This window comes from Chelonia mydas, chromosome 4 (assembly GCF_015237465.2).
Source record: "Chelonia mydas isolate rCheMyd1 chromosome 4, rCheMyd1.pri.v2, whole genome shotgun sequence".
Taxonomy (NCBI): domain Eukaryota; kingdom Metazoa; phylum Chordata; order Testudines; family Cheloniidae; genus Chelonia; species Chelonia mydas.
The window spans coordinates 45686334-45713624 of NC_057852.1; the positions used below are offsets into that span (position 1 = coordinate 45686334).

The following is a 27291-nucleotide window of genomic DNA, read 5'->3' on the forward strand; positions in this document are numbered from 1 at the left end:
TTCAGAAACTCAGCCAGAGGTTATGGGTGTATCACAGGACAGGGTGGCCTGCTATGTGCAGGAGGTCAGACTAGATGATCATGATGGTCCCTTCAGATCTTAAAGTCTATGGGTCTATGAGTCTATAAATAGTATAATTAATTTTCATATCAATTGCATTCTACACTACATGCCTTGGTATGGGGGCACACAGAGTGTCTAAAATATTTAAAATAGCACATACAAAAATAGGTACGATTTATTTTATTTATGGGTATTTTTAAGGCTCTTGTCAATTAGTATCAGAGCATCAATCACAGAATATAGATTTAATGAAGAATTACACTATACCAAAGTCAAACATTTTTTGGGCAGGGGAGGGAGGCAAAGAATTGGTTTCCATTTTTACCGTATCTACATCATGGTGGACAAACTGATTCTTTTAGCTTCATTTTCTGAGGAGGGCTAAAATTATAGATATTTATAAGCACTAACTATGATGTCACCTCCAAAGGTGACACCACTTGCTGCCAGACTTAGTGCAGAATATCTGCTACAGCGACTGAGGTACTCAACATGGCTTGCGTATAGATTTTAATATGGAAAGAATTGAGGTTTTTTTTCTTTTCTGCTCATTAAGGCAGTACTGTCTGATGAAATAGCTATTACACTAGTAAATAGGACATTAACTCTTTGCAGGACATCAGCAGACGACACCATGAGGACAATTTCTCACATATAAACAGGAACATTTCATGAAAAATATGAGTCACATTTTGAAGGTTCAAAGACCACAACAGACATGACAAACAGGTTGTTATATCCCATGTCAGCAGTTTGATGAAGCTAAATCAACAACTGAAGGTTCTGACCCATTACAGCAATGTTTTAGCATTTTTGTCCTACACATAACTTTGAAAGGGAAAGTGGCTATTTCCACAGATGATTTCACTCTTCCTAGAATGCTTTATTTATTTATTTTTAACGGAAAGGTGTGTTTAATAAAGTCCATCATCAGCCAGGATGACCCATGATGCTGGATTGAGAAGAACAGTTTGAGTAGTTTCTTTGCTCTTGGATGTTTTTTTCCTGTCTCTTTCAGCTCACATGTTGCTTTAGCTGACTGAATGGCTAATCCTCAGACGATACAATGTGCATTTACAGAGAGCAAACGCCAGATTACATTTGTTTACTCGCACAAATGCAATTGTTTAAAATTATCTTTCTGTAAAACACTATGAAAAAAGTTCTCCACTACTCAAATATTTAGAATAGATTATAGAAAGTATCAGCAAGAGTTAACTAATTACACACAGTCAGCTGTTCAAATAAGTTAATGCATACAAACTTGGAAGATGAGATGTATTGTTCATTACACCTCACATAAGAGCTCTGGGTTTTGATGGCTTCTTTCTGAAGAAGTGAAACAAGATTTTCTTCCTCTAAGAAAAAAATTGAAATCTTTGCTAAATAGCGTATATGGTGGGTTTAAAGGAGTTCATAAAGCTCTCCCCTGGATAGCTATTCTAAAAATCAAACTATTTGGATCAGCATTCAGCCTGCCATCTCTAGGGCTGAATCTATATGAAAAGTTTTTGGCAACACTAAATCTTGTAGTTGTGTAGCATTAGCAACAATTTTAATCTCTCAGGAGTCTTCTAAACAGACTGTGGAAGTTGCTTCATTTCCTAAACTTTAGCAGCTCTCTAAAAGTATCTGTTCACAGTAACTGGTCATCTAAAGTGAAATTTAAAATTCAGTGTTGTAAATCTGGCTATACAGAGATGTTTCATACCATGAATATGTATTAAATAAGGGGCACAATCTTGCTTCAATTCAAGTCAACAGGAGTTTCAACAGTGGTTTAAATAGTAGAAGACCCAAGATGATCAGCCACACTCAGGGAAGATAATGATTAACGTTAGGTGGTGAACATGTTCTATTAAAACTTTGCCCACCATTTAAGCAGGATGCTTTTAAAAATTCAAATTTCACTAAAGTTTAAAGTCACAGTAAGCTATTTTCAAAACACACATTCTACATGTTTAAAGAGACAATGTCATCTAAGAGGAAAAAAAAGAATCGCACTGCTATTTAAAATATTTTACCCACTGAGATTATTATAATAAAGATAAGGGAGAAAAATCTAACCCACTCTGTAGGGTGTAAATAACTACTCAGGTGCAGGACAGTGGAGAATCAGGGCTAAAATATTGTTAAATATCTTTTCAGTTTCTATTGCCTATGATACTATTGGTCATTCACTACATCGCTAAAACCCTGAAACACAATCAATACTAATAATTAAGTACATTTTTTAGTGTGTCTTGTTCCATCCTCTCATTAGCCTATTTATCTCTCTTCTCTTCTTGTCAAAACCAGGCACAAATCTTTTTCTATCCATCATCCTCTCTCTCCTGCTTATCAACAATTCTTTTCCCACAGATACATCGCTTTTCCTCCTTAATGTACAATATTTGGCCATTTAACCCTTCCCCTTCTGCTGTCTTCCTTCCTCATCCATGACATACTCTGATCCTCACTCGCCCTTCGACTGCTTATTGGCCAATCTCCAAAGCCTTCTCTATTCCCAGCTGTTATCTCAGATACAATTCCTGCTAAGTACAGCAGGAAAAAGTTAACTTAGCTCCTGTTAAACAGAAATAGCTTTGGAACAGAGTTATGCTGCCAAACATTGTCAGTGTTAATGTGGGTCAGAGATGGCTTTCCTGTACTTTACACAAACTAATGGCATTTACAAGACGACAAGTTTGCTTTCTTCTCTAGAAAGAGAAACAAACAGCATGTGTGTTAGCAGCAATGTACAGTTATTGTAGGACACAAACTTCAGAGGTTATTTTCCCTGTTCCAGTTGGAGACCTGGGCTCAGCTCCAACTCAGACTAAGAGCATTCTGTTTCTGACAGCTGAAAAGGTTGAATGAGATTTACAAATAAAAGTTATGCTTCAAAAAATTCACCAGTTATCTACTACAAAGAGAACATCAGGAGCATTATGGTTCATTTTAGGACATGTAATCTGTTAAAAATAATTATATGTGACAAGTCTATCGGTTAATCTGAGGTTTAAAAAACCAAGCTTGTGAACTTTTAATAATTCCTTTTTAACAACCTCTTAAATGAAAATGTTTTACATTTCACAATACCTGTAAGAGCAAAAGTCTTTCCTTTTTTTAAACTTACATTTGAAATTTGTTCATCATCTTCCTGATAAGGAATCACATTAGCATGTGTGTATACTTGAGTACATCTTGCATTTCAGAAAATGAATATAGCTATAAAAATGACATTTTAACTTTCTCACATTAGTGTACATGCATACAAACTAATTCTTTTTGTGATGTGAAAAATGAATGCACTTTATCCACATTGAAAACACTGCCTAGTATATTTTGTTTTATGTCTGTGTTATTAGGATTGACTGCATGCACTAATACACAATAACTAAAGAGCACTATTCAAACAGTCTCTACTTGTCTACCTACAGTCTCTACTTGTCTACGGACTTTAAATCTAAAAAAACATGCCACATGTCCCTGGGGATGAAAACACCACAAGCTGAAGAATCAGAGCAGGATAAATGGAGACAGTCTGATATGTTTGTTTGCTGAACTGATCAATTCACTTGTCATTTTTATTTAAATTAACATACGTAGGTACTCGAGTGTGAGGTGAAGATCTTAGGAGTTCAAGCTGTATCTGAAACTCAAATACAATCCTTTGTAGGTACCCTGATGTTGCCATCAGGCTGCGCTGGTAAAGACGGGGAAACAGCCTCATTTGGGAAAGAGGATGAAATCACTCCCAGAACCACTGGATCTGGTTTAGCTTCATCTTCCATATACTCCAAAGGGGCTGGCTGATCTTGGCAAGGACATGGTAAGTAAGGTTCATGGTCTGATTCTGGGTGCGTAGCATAAGGATCCTAAGGGATCCAATACTGCCTGTATGAGGAGGACCTCTTGAGAGGGTATCACCAGTCTCTTGGAAAGTTATATCTGGTCAGAGAATGGAACCCTGATCTCTTAGGGCTTCTGTCTGGGCCTCTTTCTCTATGAGAGGGTAGAAGCTCTTTTGGAGAGACTGACTCACTGGATGAAAAAACTGGAACCCGAACTACTGGCGAACCGGTAGGGTACTGAGGCTTGCAGGTAGGAGACGAGAGCAACTCCATGTCCTCCAGAGTAACTATGTCTTTGAATAAAGACAGACGAGAGGAAGGGGAAGGAGGATAGGGAAGAGTAAAAATGTCATCTGGGGAGATGTAGTTCTCAGACTGCCCCAGGGTATGGGGTAGGTCAATTGGTAGAGCTGTTGGATCTGGTGCTTCCCTAGCCACAGTGGAAGCCTGATCTGTCTGGGGCCATGACGATATTAGCCCAAAGTGTAATCTCTACATCAAAGGGAGTGGCAGTGGATGTGTGTCTTTCAGTTTGCATATCAGAACCGGTACCAGAGTTGACAGATCCATGCTCCTTTGTACCACTTTTTCCTGTTGAGGTGGTTTACTTGGGCTTAAATCTTTAGGATCCATGCACAAGGATTCTTCTGACTTTGAAGAAGTCAGGGAGAATCTCTTTTCTTTGGGGCAGCTTTGGAAAAAAAAGAGGGTTTGTCTCTATGTTTGTAAGAGTGCCCTTTACTCTCATGAGAAATCATCTTCTTAGGTTTGGAAGTCTTAGTCTTGACTCCTGAGCTCATACTTGGAGGGGCACTCCCTGGCCCAGGTCTGATTGTGGTCTCATGGCCTCCTCCTCCCGATATTTTATGTCTTAGCTCTCAACCCTCAAGTTCTTGGAGGGAAGGGGTGGCAAATACTACACTTAGCCGAGATGTGAGCCTGGGGTAGACAATAAAGGCAGCACTGGTGTTTCTCATTCACTGAAAAGGAGAGGGGGCAGGAAATGCAATGCTTGTATCCCAGGACTCTAGGCATAAGCCTATCCTCCCAGGGAAAATAACGAACTATGCCAGGACTTAAGACTAAAAGAGTAAAAATATAAAATAAACTATTTACAATATATTTACAGACTAAAACAGTCGAAGGAAGAAGCTGTGGACACAGAACATTCTGACTCCGGCCATGAAGCAGTAGAAGGAACTGGAAAAATGCCAGTGTGCACTTTCCGTCATACTCTCAGTTCAGAGCACAAGAAGAACAACTACGTATGTGCAGACCAATGGATACTGCTTGCTAAATATCTCTGAACTCAGGAGCATGGTACGCACACATGCCCACATTTGGAATACACATAGGGACCATCACTCAAAGAACTATTTAATATATATACCGATGAGAAGAAATAGAACAGCAGAGCTGCTATTTGCACAACTTCAGAAACCATTATATACAGGAGATATGTCGTTTTCTTCTCATGCTACATTTGATTGCTAGGTTTAGGAGAATCCTGCCAATAAGGAGGAGCAGTCTGTGGACTAAAGGGAGGCCAAGGAAAGGGGGCCTGGAAGAGAATGAGTGCCCTGGGACATTAACGCACTCTTGCTTTGAGGTGTGCGCCAATGAGCCTTTCAGCCCAACTCACGTGGCGCTGAGGCAAAGAAGAACATCTGGAGGAAATGAAGCCTAAATGGAGACTCATCCCTAACACCCAGTTCCAAGAGCACTGGATTAAGAGAGCTTTCCCCAGAAGAGTGTGCACACAGCATATGTCTACATTGCAATTAAATACCTGTGGCTGACCCAGGCTTTTGGGGCTCAGGCTAAGAGGCCCTTTAATTAGGCAAGCCCACATGCCTACCCCACAATTAAGCAGCCCTTTAGCTTGAGCCTTGTGAGCTCAAGCCAGCTTACATGGGCCAGCTGCAGGTGTTTAACTGCAGTGTAGACAGACATACCCTCAGAGGTATGATCATACACTCCAGTGATGGTATTGAAGATCCTGCATAAGCCAAAGATGGTGGAGAAGGACCCAGAGACTGGCTATGGCCAAAGAGACTCCAGGATCCTGGTCCAGCCAAAAACAAAGAGTGTAATAATGAAAACTAGGCAACACCAACTGGGATACTGTTTAACATAAAAGATGCTCTTAATATGGAGAAAGGTCCCTAATAACAAAATCTAGCCAAGAAAGAAAGGAACTGAGATGACAAAGGTCATATGGCTCTTTTATAACCTCATCTCAGAGCATCTGGTGTCATAAGAGAGACTCATGCAGCTCCAACAGGCCATGTTTTCAGAATGTTCCTGAAATTCCATGATTCATCCCACAACTGTGAATATACAGACGGTACCTTGAAGAACTGTAAATATAGGTGTTTTCATAAGCCAAAGTTAAGTTTTCTAAAATGAGTAAAGTTTACTTAAAAACAGTATTAAAATAAAGTGACATATTGGAACTACTTTTTTTGCCATTACAAAATGTCAAAAACACACACAGTATTGTCTGTTTGGCAAGGTACAAAGATTAATTGCACTTACTTCAGATTATTGATCCTGGTTTCTGTAGTTTCTGTAAGCTTCTTTGTTTCTTCCTTCCACCGGTTCGTTGCTTTTTGCTGAGCCACCAACAAACGTCTCAGTTCAACAGTGGAATTTCGATTAGTGACTTCCATCTCTTTCAGTCGAACCTCAAACCCATGCTCCTTCACCGAATGCTCATGTTCCATTGTGCTTATCTACAGTAAAAACAAAAACAAAAAACCAACACCACAATAGGCCACAATCAGACAACAGAAGTTTGCAACTTTAGTCCAAGAATGAAAACCCCCAAAACATTCACTTTAAATGTGCATATAGAAATATGCTCATAAAATCCATTTAAAATCTAGGACAAATGTCGATAAACGGTAGTGAAGATTCTGATGAGTATTGTTTTTATAAATTGAATATATGCTTTATCCTTCTCCCCTGAATTCTGTAAACTGCTTGTATTCTAAGAAGTTGAGCTCTCTGGGGAAGGGCTTACATCTTGTATGTTTGGAAAGCACCTATCACATTGTGAGAACTTCTAAAATTCAAGAACTACTAAAATTCAAATACTAAGTAACTGTGCAGGCTCAGTTGTGTGCTTAACTGAGACCTTGTTTAGGTGTACAATTGTACACACAGAGTACCAGGTCCTTACACAAGCAAATACAGCAACAAAGGTTAGATAACCAATTATGTTGAATATACATTTAGCCTATGGATACATTGGATTTCAGATGAACAAGAAAGCCATCTTGCTGGCTTTGAGGAGTCCATAGTCTGAATGTACAACCTGGAGTATAGTGAAAATCCTGTAAACTGACTTTGAAAAGCATGGTGGACATAAGTATTGGTTAACTCAAAATTTTAATTTGACGGGTTAGTGTGTAAACAATCACTCTCTCCACACATCCTTCCCCAACTCATGTTTTTCAGTTGTTTCTGTTAGTATCTTTGATCTTAAATGACCCTTGTTGAAAATGTGGCAGAGAGTCCTGTGGCACCTTGTAGACTAACAGACGTATTGGAGCATAAGCTTTCATGGGTGAATACCCACTTCATCAGATGCATGTAGTGGAAATTTCCAGAGGCAGGTATAAATATGCAAGCAAGAATCAGGCTAGGGATAACAAGGTTAGTTCAATCAGGAAGGATGAGGCCCTCTTCTAGCAGTTGAGGTGTGAATACCAAGGGAGGAGAAACTGCTTTTGTATGTGGCTAGCCATTCACAGTCTTTGTTTAATCCTGAGCTGATGGTGTCAAATTTGCAAATGAACTGAAGCTCAGCAGTTTCTCTTTAAAGTCTGGTCCTAAAGTTGTTTTGCTGCAGGATGGCTACCCTTAAATCTGCTATTGTGTGTCTAGGGAGGTTGAAGTGTTCTCCTACAGGTTTTTGTATATTGCCATTCCTAATATCGGATTTGTGTCCATTTACCCTTGTACGTAGGGACTGTCTAGTTTGGCCGATGTACATAGCAGAGGGGCATTGCTGGCACATGATGGCGTATATTACATTGATGGATGTGCAGGTGAATGAACCGGTGATGGTGTGACTGATCTGGTTAGGTCCTGGGATGGAGTCGCTGGTGTAGATATGTGGGCAGAGTTGGCATCAAGGTTTGTTGCATGGATTGGTCCTGAGTTAGAGTTACTATGGTGCGGTGTGTAGTTGTTGGTGAGATTATGCTTCAGGTTGGCAGGTTGTCTGTGGGCGAGGACTGGCCTGCCTCCCAAGGCCAGTGAAAGTGAGGGATCGTTGTCCAGGATGGGTTGTAGATCAATGATGATACGTTGGAGAGGTTTTAGCAGAGGACTGTATGTGATGGCCAGTGGGAGTTCTGGTTTCTTTCTTGGGCTTGTCTTGCAGCAGGTGGCTTCTAGGTACACGTCTGGCTCTGTTGATCCGTTTCTTTATTTCCTTGTGTGGGTACTGTAGGTTTGAGAATGCTTGGTGAAGATCTTGTAGCGTTGGCCTCTGTCTGAGGGATTGGAGCAAATGCGGTTGTACCTCAGCACTTGGCTGTAGACAATGGATCGTGTGGTGTGTCCGGGATGGAAGCTGGAGACATGAAGGTAGGAATAGCAGTCGGTGGGTTTTCGGTATACGGTGGTGTTAACGTGACCGTCACTTACGTGCACCGTGGTGTCAAGGAAGTGGACCTCCCGTTTAGATTGGTCCAGGCTGAGGTTGATCGTGGGGTGGAAGCTATTGAAATCGTGGTGGAATTCTTCCAGGGTTTCCTTCCTATGGGTCCAGATGATGAAGATGTCATCCCCGGTCGGGGCTCTAAGGGTATGTTGATTTGTTCCTGTGTTAGTGTAGGGAGTGTCCGGAGTAGATGGTGCAGTTTCTTAGTGTTTTCCTCAGTGGGATCTGAGGAAAGTGGCCATAGAATTTGGTATTGGAGAGCTGTCTGGCAGCCTCCTTTCAGTAGTCAGACCTGTTCATGACGACAACAGCACCTCTTTTATCAGCCTCTTTGATTATGTCAGGGTTGTTTCTGAGGCTGTGGATGGCATTGCATTCTGAACGACTTAGGTTATGAGGCAAGCGATGTTGTTTTTCCACAATTTCTGCCTGTGCACGTCGGCGGAAGCATCCTACGTATAGGTCCAGACTGTCATTTCGACCCTCAGGAGGAGTCCACGTCAAGTTCTTCTTCTTGTGTTGTTGGTGGGAGGGTATCTGTGCATCAGTGTGCTGTTCAGTGTTATCTTGAAAGTATTCTTTGAGTCGGAGATGGTGAAAGTAGGCTTCCAGATCACCGCACAACTGTATCATGTTTGTGGGGGTGGCGGGGCAGAAGAAGAGTCTCTGAGATAGGACAGACTCTTCTGACGGGCTGAGTGTGTAGCTGGATAGATTGACGATATTGCTGGGTGAGTTAGGGGTACCACTGTTGTGGCCCCATGTGGTAGGTAGGATTTTAGACCGCTTACAGTCCTTTTTCCTCTGTAGAGGATGTACACATGCAATCCTACAAATTGACAGCTTTAGAAACAATTTTTTCTAAATTTACCTATATCAAAAAACTCCAAATGAGTATTTTTATATATAAAAATAAATAATGGGTCAATGGGGTGACGTGTCTCATTTCTGCAGAACTGCCTATAAATATTTGTATTTAAATTTACATACAATATTCAATAAGAATTCTAAATCATTACATCATATTTCTTTCGTGAGAATGGCATGGCCTAAATAGATCAAATTTTCAAAGTTGTTATTGCAACATTAGATTTTGAAGATTCATTCCCCCCCATAACTATCCTATTTGAATACACAAGATATAAATAGGAATATATTACCTGAAAAAGCAATGTAAACTGATATTTATTTTGCTTATTGCACGAATATAAAGGAGCACCTCATCTACTTTTTTGGCATTTTATAATTCTAGAATTCTTACAGATAATAGAAAAACCTTAGTTTCATACTATTAAAATAAATTGTAACAAAAACAAGCTCAGGCTTTGAGTTATTTAAAAAACAAAATTCACTTCCATTTGTGCCCCCAAACAAATCCACTGGCACATGAATTCTAAAAGTGTAATGTAAAGTTCACTCATTTTTTATAGGTGTAAGTTATATGTGACATTAAAGAGAATCTTTTTTATTCCAGTAGTGACTATTGATTTTTTTTCTTTTCTGTAGTTAGAACTAACATTGAAACTTATCATAAAATAAAGATTAAGGGGGAAAACTTCTTGAGTTTTGTTACTTTATGAGTAACCAGTCTTCCTCCTACATCCCACACCGTCTTTCACACAGAAACAAAGGAGAGAAATATTTTTTAAAACCTAGAAAATGTGATTATGAAACAATGAAAATTGGCATAAGGCTGATAAAGTACATGAAACTGCTTTTAACTTTTGTTGTTAAACTATTTTGATTTGATGGTATACCTTTAAAGTTTATGTATTCCATTAAAAGTTTTTTAAATCAGTTTCTTTTCTCTAAGTGTGTTGACGCAATATTATAAGTCTTAAAAAAAAAAACAAAAAACAAACCTGGTAACATTTATCTGTACATTCTAAAAAATGAAGCACTGTGGTATCTTAGCACCATTTATTCACATAAATAAAACAGCCCCCTAACACAACGAAATGATAAGCTTTAGTTAAGTCAGTAAAATATTTCCATCCTGCAAACTCAAGATCTATATTTTTAAAATGTAAAGTAATGAAAAGTGTGCATAAATCCTCTTCCCCTTTCAGCAAACACACAAGTGAAGTATATACAAGGAAGGTCCATTTGGTTTATTGTAACCATATGATTGAGATTTTACCTCTGGTCAATCAATATACCTTTAACCACTCAGTTTATGACAAGGAGCCTTAAATGCACCAATGAACATGGAATGCTTTCTTAATTTACCATGTAACACAAAATTTTAAAGTTCTCCATATTATGTGGAAAATTAGATTCAGCCACTGGTTCTTGAAAAATGTAACGATACATACCTGAGCATGTTATGCTGATCACGTATCAATTGCCAAGGAAACAAAGGAAAAAACGTAAGTCAAGTTGAGCAGTTTTCCTCTGATTTCCATCCAATTAGCCAGCCATGTAATACTATTTGGTGAATTTTGTAAATTGAGTGTACAATAATTTTATTTTTTATTGCCAGCAAATTGACCTCTCTCTCAAATGTTTTAAATTCTCCAAGGTTAAATACTTTTTCCTGGATCTCTCGTTGAATATCAAGGGCAGTGCTCTGAAGGTGGTGACTTTTGGACTGTAACTGACTTTATCATAGCTGTTAAAAATAAAGTAAAGTAGTCTTCACTACAATACTAGCTCCATGGGCTCTCCATATGCCAACTCCCTAATTCCCAAACCTCCATTCCAAACAGACATGTTTTTCCTCTTGTCTTTATATTCACAAACATTGAATTTTATATTTTTGCCTCTAGCCATATCCATCTTATTCATCCCCGCTTCCCCATAGCCTATACCTCCCATCTTCAGTTGTTAAGACCGCAGAGTCAAGTCCCAGTCTGACAGAATTCCTCAGGTCATGTCAGACAGGGATACTTCAGTGGGGAACCACAGAAGGTTCACAAGGGAAGACTGAAGATCAGAACTGGTAGCTGTGTTCTCTGAAACATTTTCACCTGCAAATCTCCCAACTCTCCAAGCTTGTTCCAACCATGTTGCACTCCTTATAACTAACATGAGAAGGGGAAAAGGAAGAAACTGGCATGTGAAAATGCCTCAGAGCACACTGGAAAACACAGTGGTTAATGTTAATCTTGCTGTTTCGGAGATCTGGGATCAAATCACTGCTGCAAGCAGATATAACTCCACTGGAGCCCAGTTTGCCAATCAGTAGTGAGTTTGGCTCCAGTTAAAGTTAGATAACCAGAAATGTTTTATTATTTAGTCTGTTTTGCTAGTACCTTTAATTTAGCTTTTTGTTGTGCCTCCATGACCAGTTTCCTCAAGTCCTCTCCTTCTTTACGCAACTGTTCATTTTCTTGATGAAGTTTTAGTCTTTGTTCACTAATAGAGCCAGAGTTTTCTCTTTCAGAATCCAGAATGCTTTGCAGCTTGCGAACCATTTCCTGGCAACGAGATATCTCTTCCTCGGAGCTGAAAAGGGAAAACAAATCTCATTAGACTATCAACTCAGGAGTTAAGTCAAGTTCAGTCTACATTTTTCTAAGTTTCCCTATCATTTGTGTGTGCCTTTTAATTAGAACCTTTAATTATATTTTGTATTTTGAAGGCCAAATACTTATTTTTAAAATTCATAATGCTTGTCAACATCAAATGTATTCGTGGATTGGTGAACACATGAATTCTTTTTAATGCTTCATATTTAAAAGTACAAATATTTTTGAAATTAATTTTTATTCCATTGGGTGTGTGATGTCTATGTCTAAGAGGAACAAACAGCCACAAAAAAATTCACAAAAATATTTAATTCAATTTTAAAATTTCCTTTTTGTCAGCCTCAGAGAGGCCAAGCATTGAATGACCATGGAAAATTAACTATACACAAATCTTCATATGATAAATTAACTACATTAATTAAAAAGGATGGTTGCATTTGAGATATAGGAGGTTGGACTTCACAAGGGAACAGGATAGCCAGAGTTGAGGCCAAAGTTCAGGAAACCTGCATTAAGCCCTTGGAGAAGGGGACTGTCTTTTGTTATGTTTGTACTGCACCAAGCATAAGTTTCTAGCCACTATGATAATACAAAAAATTACTAATACATAAGTAAATAATTAATTGAACTCAAATTTGGACTCTGGATTATCGTACGGCAAATTTTTTTGGCTGAATAGTTCATTTGCTGAAAAATTTATCTTCAGCTCGACCGAAACTGATTGTTGATTTGACATGAAATTGTTGAATAGTTTCAAGGGGACTTAGATGTCACTTGACTTCAGTGGTGGGGGTGCTCCCTTATACTCTATACTGTTGTGGGGGCAGCACTTACCTGGGATATGGGAGAGCAGGTGGGCTTCAAGTCTCCACTCTGCCTGATTTGGAACAAGGATTTAAACTTGGGCCTCCCACATCCAAGACAAGTGCCTTAATCACTTGGATACACAGTCTCCCTCTGGCTCAATTAATATTATTTATTGAAAGTAGAACAGCTTCAACAGGAGAGACAGAGAGATCAACCCAGAATTCCCTCTAGCCTAGTCGTTAGGGCACTGACCTACAAAATGGAAGTCGCAAGTTCAAATCCCTGCTCCCTAGCAGGTAGAGCAGGAAATTGAACCTGGGTTTCCCACATTCCAGGTGAGTGCTCTAACCATGGGACAACAGGTTATAAGTAGACTTGGAAGGGTGAGATTTTTTTTATTAGTAAACATCCATTTCACTGTACATACACAAACCAACTAAAAAAAAAAATAAAACTTTATAGAGAGGCAAAGTGAGAAAAATGTTGCTTGAGAAATTAGAGTTTGATTTGAGGGTATTTACTTTGTGTATTTTGACACGTGATGTTGACCATTTGTGTTTTAATAGTTACAAAGCTTTACTTTATGAATCTCAATGTCTACTGTCATTAAATAATTTTCTGACCCCTTCTAACTTCCCATAACTGTCAAATATTAAATAAAAATAAAAAATGCTTAAAATCCATGATTTTGTGCAAATGTGCAAATGTAAATTGATACAAATTAGAAAAAATGCTTAAGAGTAAACATCAATATCAGTCAACGTTATAAATAAAAGTCAAAATCATGGCATTTCCAACTTATCTTTGCTTTAAATTTAAAAGAAAAAAAATACTTGAAATAAAAAAAAAACAAATTTTCCCCCTTGGTTTTTTGTTTTGGGTCCATCCAAAACTCCACCCAGCCCTAATTTGGCCAGCAAACTGAAAAAGTGATTATTCACAAGGCTCTACTCTGGATAATTTCCTCTCATTTACTCTATTTCTGTTAGTCCCACCTACATCTTGCTCCCACCTCATACCTCTAACTGCACCAATCTCGTTATTCTCACTCATTTTGCCTGCTATCTACTTGCTCTTCACTCTCCTCTCTTCCCTATTTCTACCTTCCTCCCCATCAGCTTCCTGTTCCTTTTCCCCACTCTCCTCTAACTCCCAGAATTCCTTTCCACCATTCATTGACTCTTCTTCAATTTCAGATACTCCCACCCTCCACAACACACACAAGCAAGCAAAGCAAAGCAAAGCACAGCAAGATATATTGCATTCCTTTCCTCCACCCTTCAAACTCTATCTGTTTAGATTATAAATTTTTTAGGGGAAGGATTGTGGGGACTTACATTTGTCCAGTACCTAGCACATTTTGGATGCTACCACAATAATAGTATGGGCGTCCTGTGCAGTGGTTTGGGGAGGACAAAACCACAGATGGTATTATATAGACCAATTAGAACCCTACTGTATGCTGACTCTAAAAAATAGGAATTCTTCTGAATATTTTGCAAAAAATGGTTTTCCAAGCAGATAACATTAACAATTAAAATAGGATTATTAGCCAGAAAAATGGTTTCTATTTTTTCCTTTGTAAGAGAACTGCTTTCAGCTCTGATCTTGTCAAAAAAATCTGTTTAGTTCTAAAATATGTCGTCCTCACTTATATCATCATCCAATGGTGCATATTTTAAAAAAGAATGATTATGACAACCTACTATTCATACTTCTGAATAAGAACTTACGACAAAATACAAACACTTGACACAAGACTACTTGGATCAGATGGAAATATTGAATGAAATACTGATTAGTAGGACATAGCGGTTACAGGAACTCCTCACTTAACGTTGTAGTTATGTTCCTGAAAAATGCAACTTTAAGCAAAACGATGTTAAGCGAATCCAATTTCCCCATAAGACTTAAGATAAATGAGGGGGTTAGGTTCCAGGGAAATTTTTTTCACCTATATATAAGTTTTAAACAAACAATTTAATGCCGGTACACAGTAATGATGATTGTGAAGCTTGGTTGAGATGGTGGAGTCAGAGGGTGGGATATTTCCCAGGGAATGCCTTACTGCTAAATGATGAACTAGCAATTGGCTGAGCCCTCAACGGTTAAGTCTCACACTCTACAAGGCAGCAGGAAAGGAGGGACGGCAGACAGACAGACACATACCCAGTGTGTGTTTGAGAGACGGATATGCGCATTTCCCCTTTAAGTATGAAGAGTGGGGTCAGAAGTACACTGCCTTGTTAATTAGACCAGCAAGTTGGGACCAGGCAGCAGCTCCCTCTGTCCGTGTGTCCCCCCTGTTCTATGGAAGATGGGGTAAGCGGGGTGCAGGAGCAAGGGGGAGGGGGACACCCTGACATTAGTCCTCTTCTTCTCCCCCCCAACAAGCAGGAGTTTTGGGGAGCAGCTCCAAGGCAGAGGGCAGGAGCAGCACATTGCAGTGGCGGGAAGGACAGCTGAACGGCAGGCAATTGATAGCCTGCTGAGCAGCTGCTGCACAGGAAATTTAGGGGAGCTGATAGGGGGCTGCCAGTCCATCCTGGTTCCAACCACCCACCAGCTAGCTGCAACAGGCTGCTCTTACTGCAAGCAGTGGACAAAGCAGGCGGCTGCCAAACGACATTAAAAGGGAGCATGCACAACTTTAAACGATCATGTTCCCTAACTGATCAGCAACATAACAACGAAACAACGTTAACCAGGACAACTTTAAGTGAGGAGTTCCTGTACTTACTTCATTTCCAGTTGTTTAATTTTGTTTCGTGCCGCCTGTAGACACAGCTGAAGGTTATCTTTTGTACGTTCTGCTATCAGACACCTTTGGTGTAGTTCCTCCAGTTTTCTGTAATCACATTCACTTCCTCTGCCTTCACGGTAAATCTGAAGGATAGGCTTACATGTAAATTTCATTTTATCACACAGATGGCTGTCAGTGTAGTATTGCTGCCTACATTAAGTTATCCATTCCATTTTCCATCACAGTTTTCAGTAACTGAAGGAAAGGGACTTCCATTGCTACTACTGGGATAAGTCTTATAGATTTTGCAGTTAGTTAATTTTTCTGATACTCAGCCTAAATCTTCTTTTGCTTAAATTTTCATTATTGCATCTATTTACATCCTTTGAACCATTTTAAACACTTCTTACTCCTATTTGGTTTTTATACCTTTAAAACAGTTGTAAGGCTTTTATAACCACAGTTAGACACATATCCTGAACATAGATAATACGACTATGCTGAATATATACTGAATAACGAGTTAGGAATTTAGAAACATTCTCCAAGAGCCATCTTTTGCAGTCCACCTACTATAACTCCAACATTTATTAGAAATATAAAATGTATTTTTCAATTTCCATCACTGGATTTACAATTAAACAAAAAACAAACAAATACAAAACTAAGCAGATGGTCTATTCTTTCACCCCATTTAACTCAATGATATTAGAGAAAATAGTGAAATAGAAACTTAAGACAATATTATACAATAAAGAAAATTTAAAGTGTAAAACTGAATATCTGCATTCTTACTTTCTCAAGTTCTTCTTCCACTGCTCGCTTCTCTCTAATGGCCCGTTCAATTTGACTCTGCTTGTCTCCACACTCCTATAAGAAGTCAAACCATTTTCTAAGGGCATTAAATACATCAAACCAAAACAACAACAAAAACATGTGTTAAATGAAAGTTAAGGCTGCAAAGGGAAACACTCCAAAGTCAGGAAATACTAAAGCTAAAAGGTTGCTCATGCAAACTTAGTTCACTTTATTTTTGCATGTGCATTATGACGTACTCTAAGTGCATCCTTTTTTTCCCTGCAGAGCCACCATCTCATTCAGTGTATAGGTTAGATAAGGGGCAGTGAAAGTATGTGGTACTTTTTTAAATCCTCATTAGTCAATGAATGAATGCTTACCTAATTCACTGCACACCATCCACACTCCTCTGGTCTCCTACCTCGTTCTTTACAAATTCCTCCTTTATTAATGTTCACTGTACAACATCCATCCTATGCAAATCTTCTCTCAGTTACACTGGTACAAAATCTCATTTACTTTGTACTAACATCCTGATAAGTGCAAACAGAATTTGTTCCCCAGCCCTCCCCAAAAGTACAGATCCTCAAGAGTCACTTCATTCCTTATTTATTCCTGCTAATTTACTGAGTACCATCTAATCTCTGTCCTGAATGAGGCATGGAGAGATACTTAGGAAAAATAGTATGTAATCATATCACTAAAGATTACAGTAGTACATATATGTACGGTAACCTGGTACTGAGATGGGATGCAAAATTTCTCATGTCACTAATACAAGTTCTTTATCCTGGTGGCTATGTAAATATTATTATTTAAGAAGGGGACTGGCCACACACTAGTAGATACATAAAAACTTAAAAGCCAAATAAATATACATATCAAAGCAATACTACAAGAAATTGACAGAAATAAGAGAACAATTGTTAGTATTATTATACTCACAAATTCCTAAGAATAGTGAAAAACAAAGATAGAAGAATACAGCCAGGGGAGTACCTCATCACAATCCTGTTTACATCATTTTGTGGAATCTGATGTGCCCAACAACAGGTTGGATATACACATCTCTTGTATACCTTTTCCCATTCTTCCCACACAGATCTTAGATTATAAATTGACAATGTTTCTGCCCTTGCCCATGTGTGGTATTCTGATTAACAGACATAGTATTCCGGCGAACCATAATTTAATTTCTGACAGTTAGTATTCCATTTGCTTCAATTAATTTCTTAATAGTTTTGAAATATCAGTGTGGTTAGCTCCATGTTTACCTTACTGCAGAAAGTGCCTAAAAATCGAATCTTTTAAACCTATTTGTGCAACTGGCAATGTACTCATTCTTTTGTGGTTTACTTATTTGTGCCAAGCACATATTGCTAAATTTTATAACCTTACGGCAAGTACGTAGGCTAACCTATTCTGAAAACAGGGCCTCAGCTAGATCTCATTCTAATTCTTAACCTTTCTACCTACAGAATGCCTAGTATACTTAATCTTTAGTATTTTCTACTTGCATTTGGCAGTTAGATTATACATTAGTCAAAAATACACCCTTAACATATCATTTATAAACTAATCCATAATTGCCTACCACTAGACTTCAAGCATATTGCAAAGCCTATTTTATCAGCAATACATTTTATGTTCTCCTACTTGCATAATAGTGTTTCTTAAGCATCTAGGCATTCTCTTCACATATGGATAATAATGCCAAACTTCTAAACAAAGGTCACCAAGGGGTGAAAGGTACACACACACAAAAAAGAGAGTAAAGTTAACGTTGCTTGAGGAATCTTAACTTCGGCATTTCCTGATTTAAATGGTTTCTTTTTCAAGTTTAATATTAATTTTAAATGGAGTTTCCGAGGAATCTTTTAAATAAAAATTAAAAAATTAAAAAAGAAAAAAAAATTCCACCATATAGAATGCTGTGTTTTGTGCAAAATAAGCACTCAATAAGGCAAGAAAAGTGAAGTGGAATTTCTTTAATGCAGACCTGCTTGTGGACCATGATCTGAGTGGGGAAGGGTAGGAGAGAGGTCCTGGAGGCCAAATTTAGGCTGTTAGGTAAGAGATTGAAGTCCAGGACCTCCATGGTCGCATTCTCTGAAATGCTTCCAGTTCCACGCGCAGGGTCAGTTAGACAGGCAGAACTGAAGGGTCTCAATGCATGGATGAGACAATAGTGTATGGAGGAGGGGTTTAGATTGGGGAAGCTTGTGGGAGAGGGGGAGCCTATACAGGAAGGATGGGCTCCACCCTAAACCAAAACGGAACCAGATTGCTGGCGCTTAAAATTAAAAAGGTCGTAGAACAGTTTTTAAACTAAGGGCTGGGGGGGAAAGCCAACAGGTGTGGAGGAACATGTGGTTCGGACATTCCTCAGGGGAGGATCTATAAATGGAGATTCCTATATCCTAATAAGGAGGAGAGGATGGAAAATGATAAAATACAGGGAGGATCTGATGAGAAACAGTCAAATGAAAAAAAAAAGTCCCATTCAGTTATATTATGCAATAGGGGACAGCCAAAAAATGACAAGTTTTTAAAATGCTTATATGTCTAAATAATGCTAGAAGTCTAAATAATAAGATGGGTGAACTAGAGTGCCTAGTATTAAATGATATAATAAGCATCACAGAAACCTGGTGGAACAAGGCTAATCAATGGGACACAGTAATTCCAGGATACAAAATATATCAGGAGGACAGAACAGGTCGTGCTGGTGGGGGAGTGGCACTGTATGTGAAAGAAAGCGTAGAATCAAATGAAGTAAAAATCTTAAATGAACTAAACTGTACTACAGAATCTCTATGGATAGTAATTCCATACTTGAAAAATAAGAATATAGCAGTAGGGCTATATAACAGACCACCTGATCAGGATGGTGTTAGTGACTCTGAAATGCTCAGGGAGATTAGAGAGGCTATTAAAATAAAAAACTCAATAATAATAATAATGATGGGGGATTTCAACTACCCCATATTGACTGGGTACATATCACCTTAGGAAGGGATCCTGAGACAAAGTTTCCTGACACCTTAAATGACTGCTTCTTGGAGCAGCTAGTCCTGGAATCCACAAGAGGAGAGGCAATTCTTGATTTAGTGCTAAGTGGAGCACAGGATCTGGTCCAAGAGGTGAATATAGCTTGACCATTTGGTAATAGTGACCATAATATAATTAAATTTAACATCCCTGTGGCGGGGAAAACTCCACAGCAGCCCAACACTGTCGCATTTAATTTCAGAAAGGGGAACTACACAAAAATGAGGAGGTAAGTGAAACAAATTAAAACGTACAGTACCAAAAGTAAAATCCCTGCAAGCTGCGTGGAAACTTTTTAAAGACACCATAATAGAGGTTCAACTTAAATGTATTCCCCAATTTAAAAAACATAATAAGAGAACCAAAAAAACTGCCATCATGGTTAAACAAGTAAAAGAAGCAGTGGGAGGCAAAAAGGCATCCTTTAAAAAGTGGAAGATAAATCCTAATGAAGAAAATAGAAAAGAGCATAAACTCTGGCAAATGAAGTGTAAAAATATAATTAGAAAGACCAAAATAGAATTTTAGAACAGCTAGCCAAAGACTCCAAAAGTAATAGCAAATTTTTTTTTTTTAATACATCAGAAGCAGAAAGCCTGCTAAACAACCAGTGGGGCCACTGGACGATCAAGATGCTAAAGCAGCACTCAAAGGCAACTGCGGAGAAACTAAATGAATTCTTTGCATTGGTCTTCACTGTTGACGACGTGAGGGAGATTCCCAAACCTAAGCCATCCTTTTTGGGTGACAGATCTGAGGAACTGTCCCAAATTGAGGTGTCATTGAAGGAGGTCTTGGAACAAATTGATAAACTAAACAGTAATAAGTCTCCAGGACCTGATGGTATTCACCCAAGAGTTCTGAAGGAACTCAAATGTGAAATTGCAGGACTACTAACTGTCATCTGTAACTTATCATTTAAATCAGCTTCTGTACCAAATGACTGGAGGATAGCTAATGTGATGCCAATTTTTAAAAAGGGCTCCAGAGGTGACCCTGGCAACTACAGGCCAGCGAGCCCCACTTCAGTACAGGGCAAATTGGTTGAAACGATCATAAAGAACAAAATTGTCACACATAGATTAACATAATTTTTTGGGAAATAGTCAACATGGTTTTTGTAAAGGGAAATCATGCCTCACCAATCTACTAGAATTCTTTGAGGAGGTCAACATGCATGCAGACAAAGGAGATCCAGTGGATATAGTGTACTTAGATTTTCTGAAAGCCTTTGACAAGGTCCCTCACCAAAGGCTCTCAAGCAACATAAGCAGTCATGGGATAAGAGGGAAGGTTCTCTCATGGATTGGTAACTGGTTAAGAGATAGGAAACAAAGGGTAGGAATAAATGGTCAGTTTTCAGAATGGAGAGAAGTAAACAGTGGCGTCCCCCAGGGATCTGTACTGGGCCCAGTCCTATTTAACATATTCATAAACAATCTGAAAAAAAGGGGTAAACAGTGAGGTGGCAAAATTTGCAGATGATACAAAACTATTCAAGATAGTTAAGTCCCAGGCAGACTGCGAGGAGCTACAAAAGGATCTCACAAAACTTGGTGACTGGGCAACAAAATGGCAGATGAAATTTAATGTTGATAAATGCAAAGTAATACACATTCGAAAACAAAATCCTAACTATACATATACAATGATGGGGTCTAAATTAGCTGTTACCACTTGTCAAGGTTCCTTCCCCACTCTGAACTCTAGGGTACAGATGTGGGGACCTGCATGAAAGACCACCTAAGCTTATTTTTACCAGCTTAGGTTAAAAACTTCCTCACGGTACAAACTTTGCCTTGTCTTTGAACCCTATGCTGCCATCACCAAGCGTGTTAAACAAAGAACAGGGAAAGAGCCTACTTGGAAGCGTCTTTCCCCGCAAAATCCCCCCAAACCCTACACCCCCTTTCCTGGGGAAGGCTTGATAAAAATCCTCACCAATTTGCGTAGGTGAACACAGACCCAAACCCTTGGATCTTAAGAACAAGGAAAAAGCAATCAGGTTCTTAAAAGAAGAATTTTAATTAAAGAAAAAGTAAAAGAATCACCTCTGTAAAATCAGGATGGTAAATACCTTGCAGGGTAATCAGATTCAAAACATAGAGAATCCCTCTAGGCAAAACCTTAAGTTACAAAAAGACACAAAAACAGGAATATACATTCCATTCAGCACAGCTATTTTACCAGCCATTAAACAAAAGGAAATCCAATGCATTTCTAGCTAGATTGCTTACTAACTTTTTACAGGAGTTCTGAAGAGCATTCCTGATCTGTTCCCGGCAAAAGCATCACTCACACAGACAGACCCTTTGTTCCTCCCCCCTCCAGCTTTGAAAGTATCTTGTCTCCTAATTGGTCATTTTGGTCAGGTGCCAGCGAGGTTATCTTAGCTTCTTAACCCTTTACAGGTGAAAGGGTTTTGCCTCTGGCCAGGAAGGATTTTATAGTTCTATATACAGAAAGGTGGTTACCCTTCCCTTTATATTTATGACACCACTCAAGAAAGATCTTGAGTCGTGGATAGCTCTCTGAAAACATCCACTCAATATGCAGCAGCAGTGAAAAAAGCAAACAGAATGTTGGGAATCATCAAGAAAGGGATAGATAATAAGACAGAAAATATCATATTGCCTCTATATAAATCCATGGTACACCCACACCTAGAATACTGCATGCAGATGTGGTCACCCCATCTCAAAAAAATATACTGGAATTGGAAAAGGTTCAGAAAAGGGCAACAAAAATGATTAGGGGTATAGAACGGCTTCCATACGAGGAGAGATTAATAAGACTGGGACTTTTCAGCTTGGAAAAGAGGAGACAAAGGGGGGGATATGATCGAGGTCTATAAATCATAAGTGGTATAGAGAAAGTAAATAAGGAAGTGTTATTCACTCCTTCTCATAATACAGGAACAAGGGGCCCCCAAATAGGTAGCAGGTTTAAAACAAACACAAGAAAGTATTTTTTCATGCAACGCACTGTCAATCTCTGGAACTCCTTGCCAGAGGGTGTTGTGAAGGCCAATACTATAACGGAGTTCAAAAGGGAGCTAGATAGATTCATGGAAGATAGGTCCATCAATGGCTATTAGCCAGGATAGGCAGGAATGGTGTCCCTAGCCTCTGTTTGCCAGAAGCTGGGATTGGATGACAGGGCATGGATTACTTGATGATAACCTGTCTGTTCATTCCCTTTGGGGCACCTGCCATTGGCCACTGTCATGGGACAGGATACTGGGCTTGATGGACCTTTGGTCTGACCCAGTATGACCGTTCTTATGTTCTTAGAGCGTGTACATCTCTCACTGAAGAAAGCAGGTGTGCCTGAAGAGCCCTGCTACACTTGGTACATGCTTTTGTGTACTGAATGAGGCAATCCTTACCAAAGTCAATAGATTTCCACATAACCACCAAAAGGTAAGTGTCTTATCAAGTGACTACCTGTGTGCAGTATTTCAAGTTTCTAACCAAAATCAATGAGGCACTAGAGTTGTCCAAAAGGGTTGCAAAGACTTTTTATAATGGCAAAAAATGTGTCTATTTTTCCTCACTCTATTTGAAAATGGCCATATCATTTTTGCTAAAAAGCCAAAAAGAAAAAGCTCCCAAAAAACTATTAATGTTCAGGAAGAAATCAAACCTAAGAAGTTTCAGTCCAAAAGATGAAAGGTTATGCAATTAAAAAAGGCCATTTATAATGTAAACATCTTTGCAATATTTACTATAATTGTCACTATGCCCTTCAGCTAAAATACATAATATGTTCAAATAGCTGTGTGACTGATACCTGTTACTGTAGCACAGGTAACTACCAAAATGAGATTTTTTTTTAAACTTAGTTTCAGCACGCCTTTCCTCAAAATGAGAGTGTTTTTGCTGAACATAGGAGAAAAATTGAAAGAAAAAATGTTACTTGATAATCCATCATTAATGCTGTTCATATTCCTCAACAATGTACTTTAAGAAATGCAGCTTTTTACTTGACATAAACTTCATTATCTCAGCTGTTTGTATAGAAGATCTATGCATTCTATATTTGTTCATTGAGGTGACGTGCTATGTCTGTGAAAGGATCCTTGCATTTTAATTGTGTTCTTCAGCCTCCCCCTTTATCCCAAAATCCTCATTTTATTTATGATTTCAAAAGTTAAATGTAATAAAATTTCAGAACAAGAATAAAGCTAAGATTATTATATCATTAGTATAAATCATCAGAGATAGCAAAAACACAGATCCTAGAGACGGATCACCCAAAGGAAGAAAGATTTAAAAAAAAAGTGTTTTGAATTTGTATTTAAACAGCCTACGTATGGCTCTAAACATACATTTGGATCACTATCTTGCTAAATTAACCCATGTCTAAGCAGATGTTTTGCAAAAGATATATACTAAAGTGAACTAATATGATTGAACATATCTAGTACAGATCTGTTGATTAAGAAGATGCAACAGTACATAGTCAATTTTCAGAGCAATCCATGCTTTGAAGGACGTAGGTGCAAGAGTATTGACTATATAAAATTGCACCTTGGTTCTCAACATTTAGAGTAACTTGAAAGACTTTGCAGGCTGCCTCAAAGTCTGGAAAAATGAAGGACTGTGGAGACCTATTTCTCATGGGGAAATGTCTGATAACTGCAAAGCATTATTCTAGGTGGTAAGTCTTTGTCTATGAAGTATCATACATGTTCGTGTACCCTGTACTCACTGAATTAGAGGCTAGCCCTTGCTGTGGATGGCTCCTTTATGATACTCCAACAGCAATAAAGGGGCTGCAACAGCTCCCCAGAAGATACCTCCAGGGCAGCTGTGAGGAAAGGATGACATAGCAGTCCCACACTGCCTTCCTACACCACTCTGTGCCAGTCACATAGGGCTACCATAAATTGGAGCAGCCACTAGGGCTGCTCTAACTTACCCTTGGAGTCCATGGCAGTCCCTGGAGGAGCCCAGAATTATGGAGATGCAATGGTGGCATAAAGTCAATTTTGCCTCCCTTCACCTGAGTTGTGCCTTCTCTATTGCACTTCCAGAGAGGTATAGTACAGAATCTAGCCCACTATTTATTTACCTGGCAAGAAATGGAAATGCTACCACTTCTAGTATTTTCTTTTATTACTCATGCTGCTCTAAACTTTCTTGGTGAGAATGTGAGATGCAGACAATCAGAACATAAAAAAATTAAGAGTACATGGAAAACACCTCTCAAATCTGTTAAATCATTCAACTTCCTCTATTTGATTACAGGATGTGTGTTTCATTTGTACAGTTACCCATGGACCAGGATTACAGTATGTATATCTAGGCTGAAAACTCTCTGGAGAAGTAATTATCCAATATATGTGTCTTCTATGACAGAGTAATTTACTGGCATGTAAATAAATAATAGTTAGGGAGGATCCGTTAGGGCTGAAGCCAATTTAAACTCAAGCAACATTCTTATGGGATAAGAGAGATATAGTGAGTATTTCTGAAATCTTTCTTGACAGATACTCCATTATTGTATATACAGCAGGTATATATGAGGAGAGAAAGAAAAGGGGTACAAGTAATGATTGAATTTATCTATCTTTAAAGGATAGCTAATTACAGATACCTTCCATTCAGTTCATCTAATGCAGAACACAAGAGTAGGAGAAAAAAAAACGGTTACTTACCTCTTGTAATGGTTGTTCTTCGAGATGTGTTGCTCATATCTATTCCAATTAGGTATGTGCACGCCGCGTGCACAGTCATTGGAAAGTTTTTCCCCTAGCAGCACCCATTGGATTGGCTGTGGAGCCCCCTAGAGTCGTGCTTTCATGGTGCTCAATATATAACCCTGGCAACTCGGCACCTCCTCAGTTCCTTCTTGCAGACTACTCCGACAGAGGGGAAGACGGGTGGGTTTGGAACGGATATGAGCAACACATCTCGAAGAACAACAGTTCCGAGAGGTGAGTAACTGTTTTTTCTTCTTCGAGTGATTGCTCATATCAATTCCAATGAGGTGACTTCCAAGCCTTAGTTAGGCGACGGGGTCAGAGTTAAGGAAAGGAAAGGAGTTAAGGATTGCAGCACCGCTCTACCAAAAGCCGCGTGCCGTGCCAGACGATGGCGTGGTGAGAGGTGAAAGTATGTACCATATGAGTATGTACCATATGAAAGTATGAGGACCAAGTTGCTGCTCTGCAGATTTCTTGGATTGGGACCTGGGCCAGGAACGCTGATGATGAGGCCTGTGCCCTCGTGGAGTGTGCCGAAAAAGCCAGGGTTGGTACTCTGGCCAGTTCATAGCACGTGTGGATGCAGGACGTGATCCAGGATGATATTCTTTGAGATGAGACTGGAGGCTTTTCATCCGGTCTGCCACCACTATGAACAGCTGGTTCAATTTTCTGAACGGCTCAGTGCTTTCTCGATGTAGAAAGCTAGTGCTCTTCGAACATCAAGGGAGTGTAATAACTGCTTTTGGGTACTGGCATGAGGCTTAGAGTAAAAGACAGGAAGGAAAATGTCCTGGCTGATGTGGAAATGCGACACCACCTTGGGGAGAAAGGCCAGGTGTTGCCTGAGTTGCATCTTATCCTTGTGGAAAACCATGTGAGGTGGGTCAGAGGTGAGGCCCGTTAGCTCAGACACCCTTCTCGCAGACGTAATGGAGACCAGGAAAGCTACCTTCCGAGACAGATACAGGAGGGAGCAAGTTGCGAGTGGTTCAAATAAGGGCCCTGTGAGCCTGGAAAGGACTAGGTTAAGGTCCCAGACAGGGACAGGCTGCCGAATCTGAGGATCCAAACCTTTGAGAAAGTGACCAACCATAGGGTTGGTGAAGACCAATCCATCAGACGCACATGGGTGGAAGGCCGAGATAGCAGCGAGGTGTACCCTTATGGAGGACACCACCAGGCCTTGATGTTTCAGGTGTAGGAGGTACTCTAAGATGAGGGGTACCGGTGCCTGGAGGGGGGCTGTGCAACGTTGGTCACATCAACACGAGAATCTTTTCCACTTTGCCAGATACATGGCTCTAGTAGAGGGCTTCCTGCTGCCGAGGAGGACCTCCCTTACATGTTCTGAGCACAGAAGTTCCATGGGGTTCAGCCATGAAGCTTCCAAGCCGTGAAGTGGAGGGACCGTAGGTTGGGGTGACAGAGGTGACCGTGGTCCTGAGTAAGTTGGGGAGGAGCGGTAACGTGACCGGTTTATCCACCAACAGCTCCAGCAGCGTGGTGTACCAGTGCTGTTGAGCCCACGCTGGAGCTATCAGAATTACCTTTGCCCCCTCCTTGCAGAGCTTGAGCAGGACCTTGCGCATGAGAGAGAAGGCGGGGAAGGCATAGAGCAGGCGACCTCTCCAGAGTAGCAGAAATGCATCCATGAGGGAGTCTGGGCTGTGACCCTGGAAGGAGCAGAACGTTGGGCACTTCCTGTTGTGTCGGGTGGCAAACAGGTCGAACTGGGGAAACCCCCACCTTTGGAAATTGAGGTGTATGACATCTGGTCGGATAGACCACTCGTGTGTGCAGAAGGACCTGCTGAGGTGGTCTTCCAGCGTGTTCTGAACTCCTGGTAAAAAGGATGCTTCCAGGTGAATGGAGTGGGCTATGCAAAACTCCCCTATGATGGGGGACCCTTCAGCTGTGGGAGAGGAACGGGCTCCCCCTTGCTTGCTGATGTAAAACATGGTGGTGGTGTTGTCCATTAGAATCGCTGTGCACTGGCCTTGCAGTTGGGTCTAGAAGGCCTGGCAAGCGAGGCGAACCCCCCTCAGCATCTTGACCTTGATACGTAGGGAGAGCTCATCCTGCAAGCACAGGCCGTGTGTCTGTAGGCCCCCCATCCCAGAGCCAACGCGTCCATA

At 39.8% G+C, this 27291-nt stretch overlaps 1 protein-coding gene across 13 annotated transcripts in view; it reads right to left on the bottom strand.

Annotated features, from left to right (window-relative positions):
* SCLT1 (sodium channel and clathrin linker 1) overlaps positions 1-27291 on the bottom strand; it is a 129022-nt gene that overhangs the window by 43966 nt on the left and 57765 nt on the right. For 8 of the 13 annotated variants that reach the window (XM_037897205.2, XM_027821620.3, XM_043545563.1 and 5 more), the window contains 4 exons: positions 16390-16464; positions 15592-15737; positions 11829-12021; positions 6438-6634 (listed from right to left, as the gene is read on the bottom strand). In XM_037897205.2, the coding sequence (XP_037753133.1) occupies positions 6438-6634; positions 11829-12021; positions 15592-15737; positions 16390-16464 (611 nt within the window). Of the gene's footprint in view, positions 1-232; positions 2906-6437; positions 6635-10837; positions 10904-11828; positions 12022-15591; positions 15738-16389; positions 16465-27291 lie in introns of those variants that run through there. The other 5 variants (XM_043545572.1, XM_043545570.1, XM_043545569.1 and 2 more) reach the window with 5 other exon arrangements.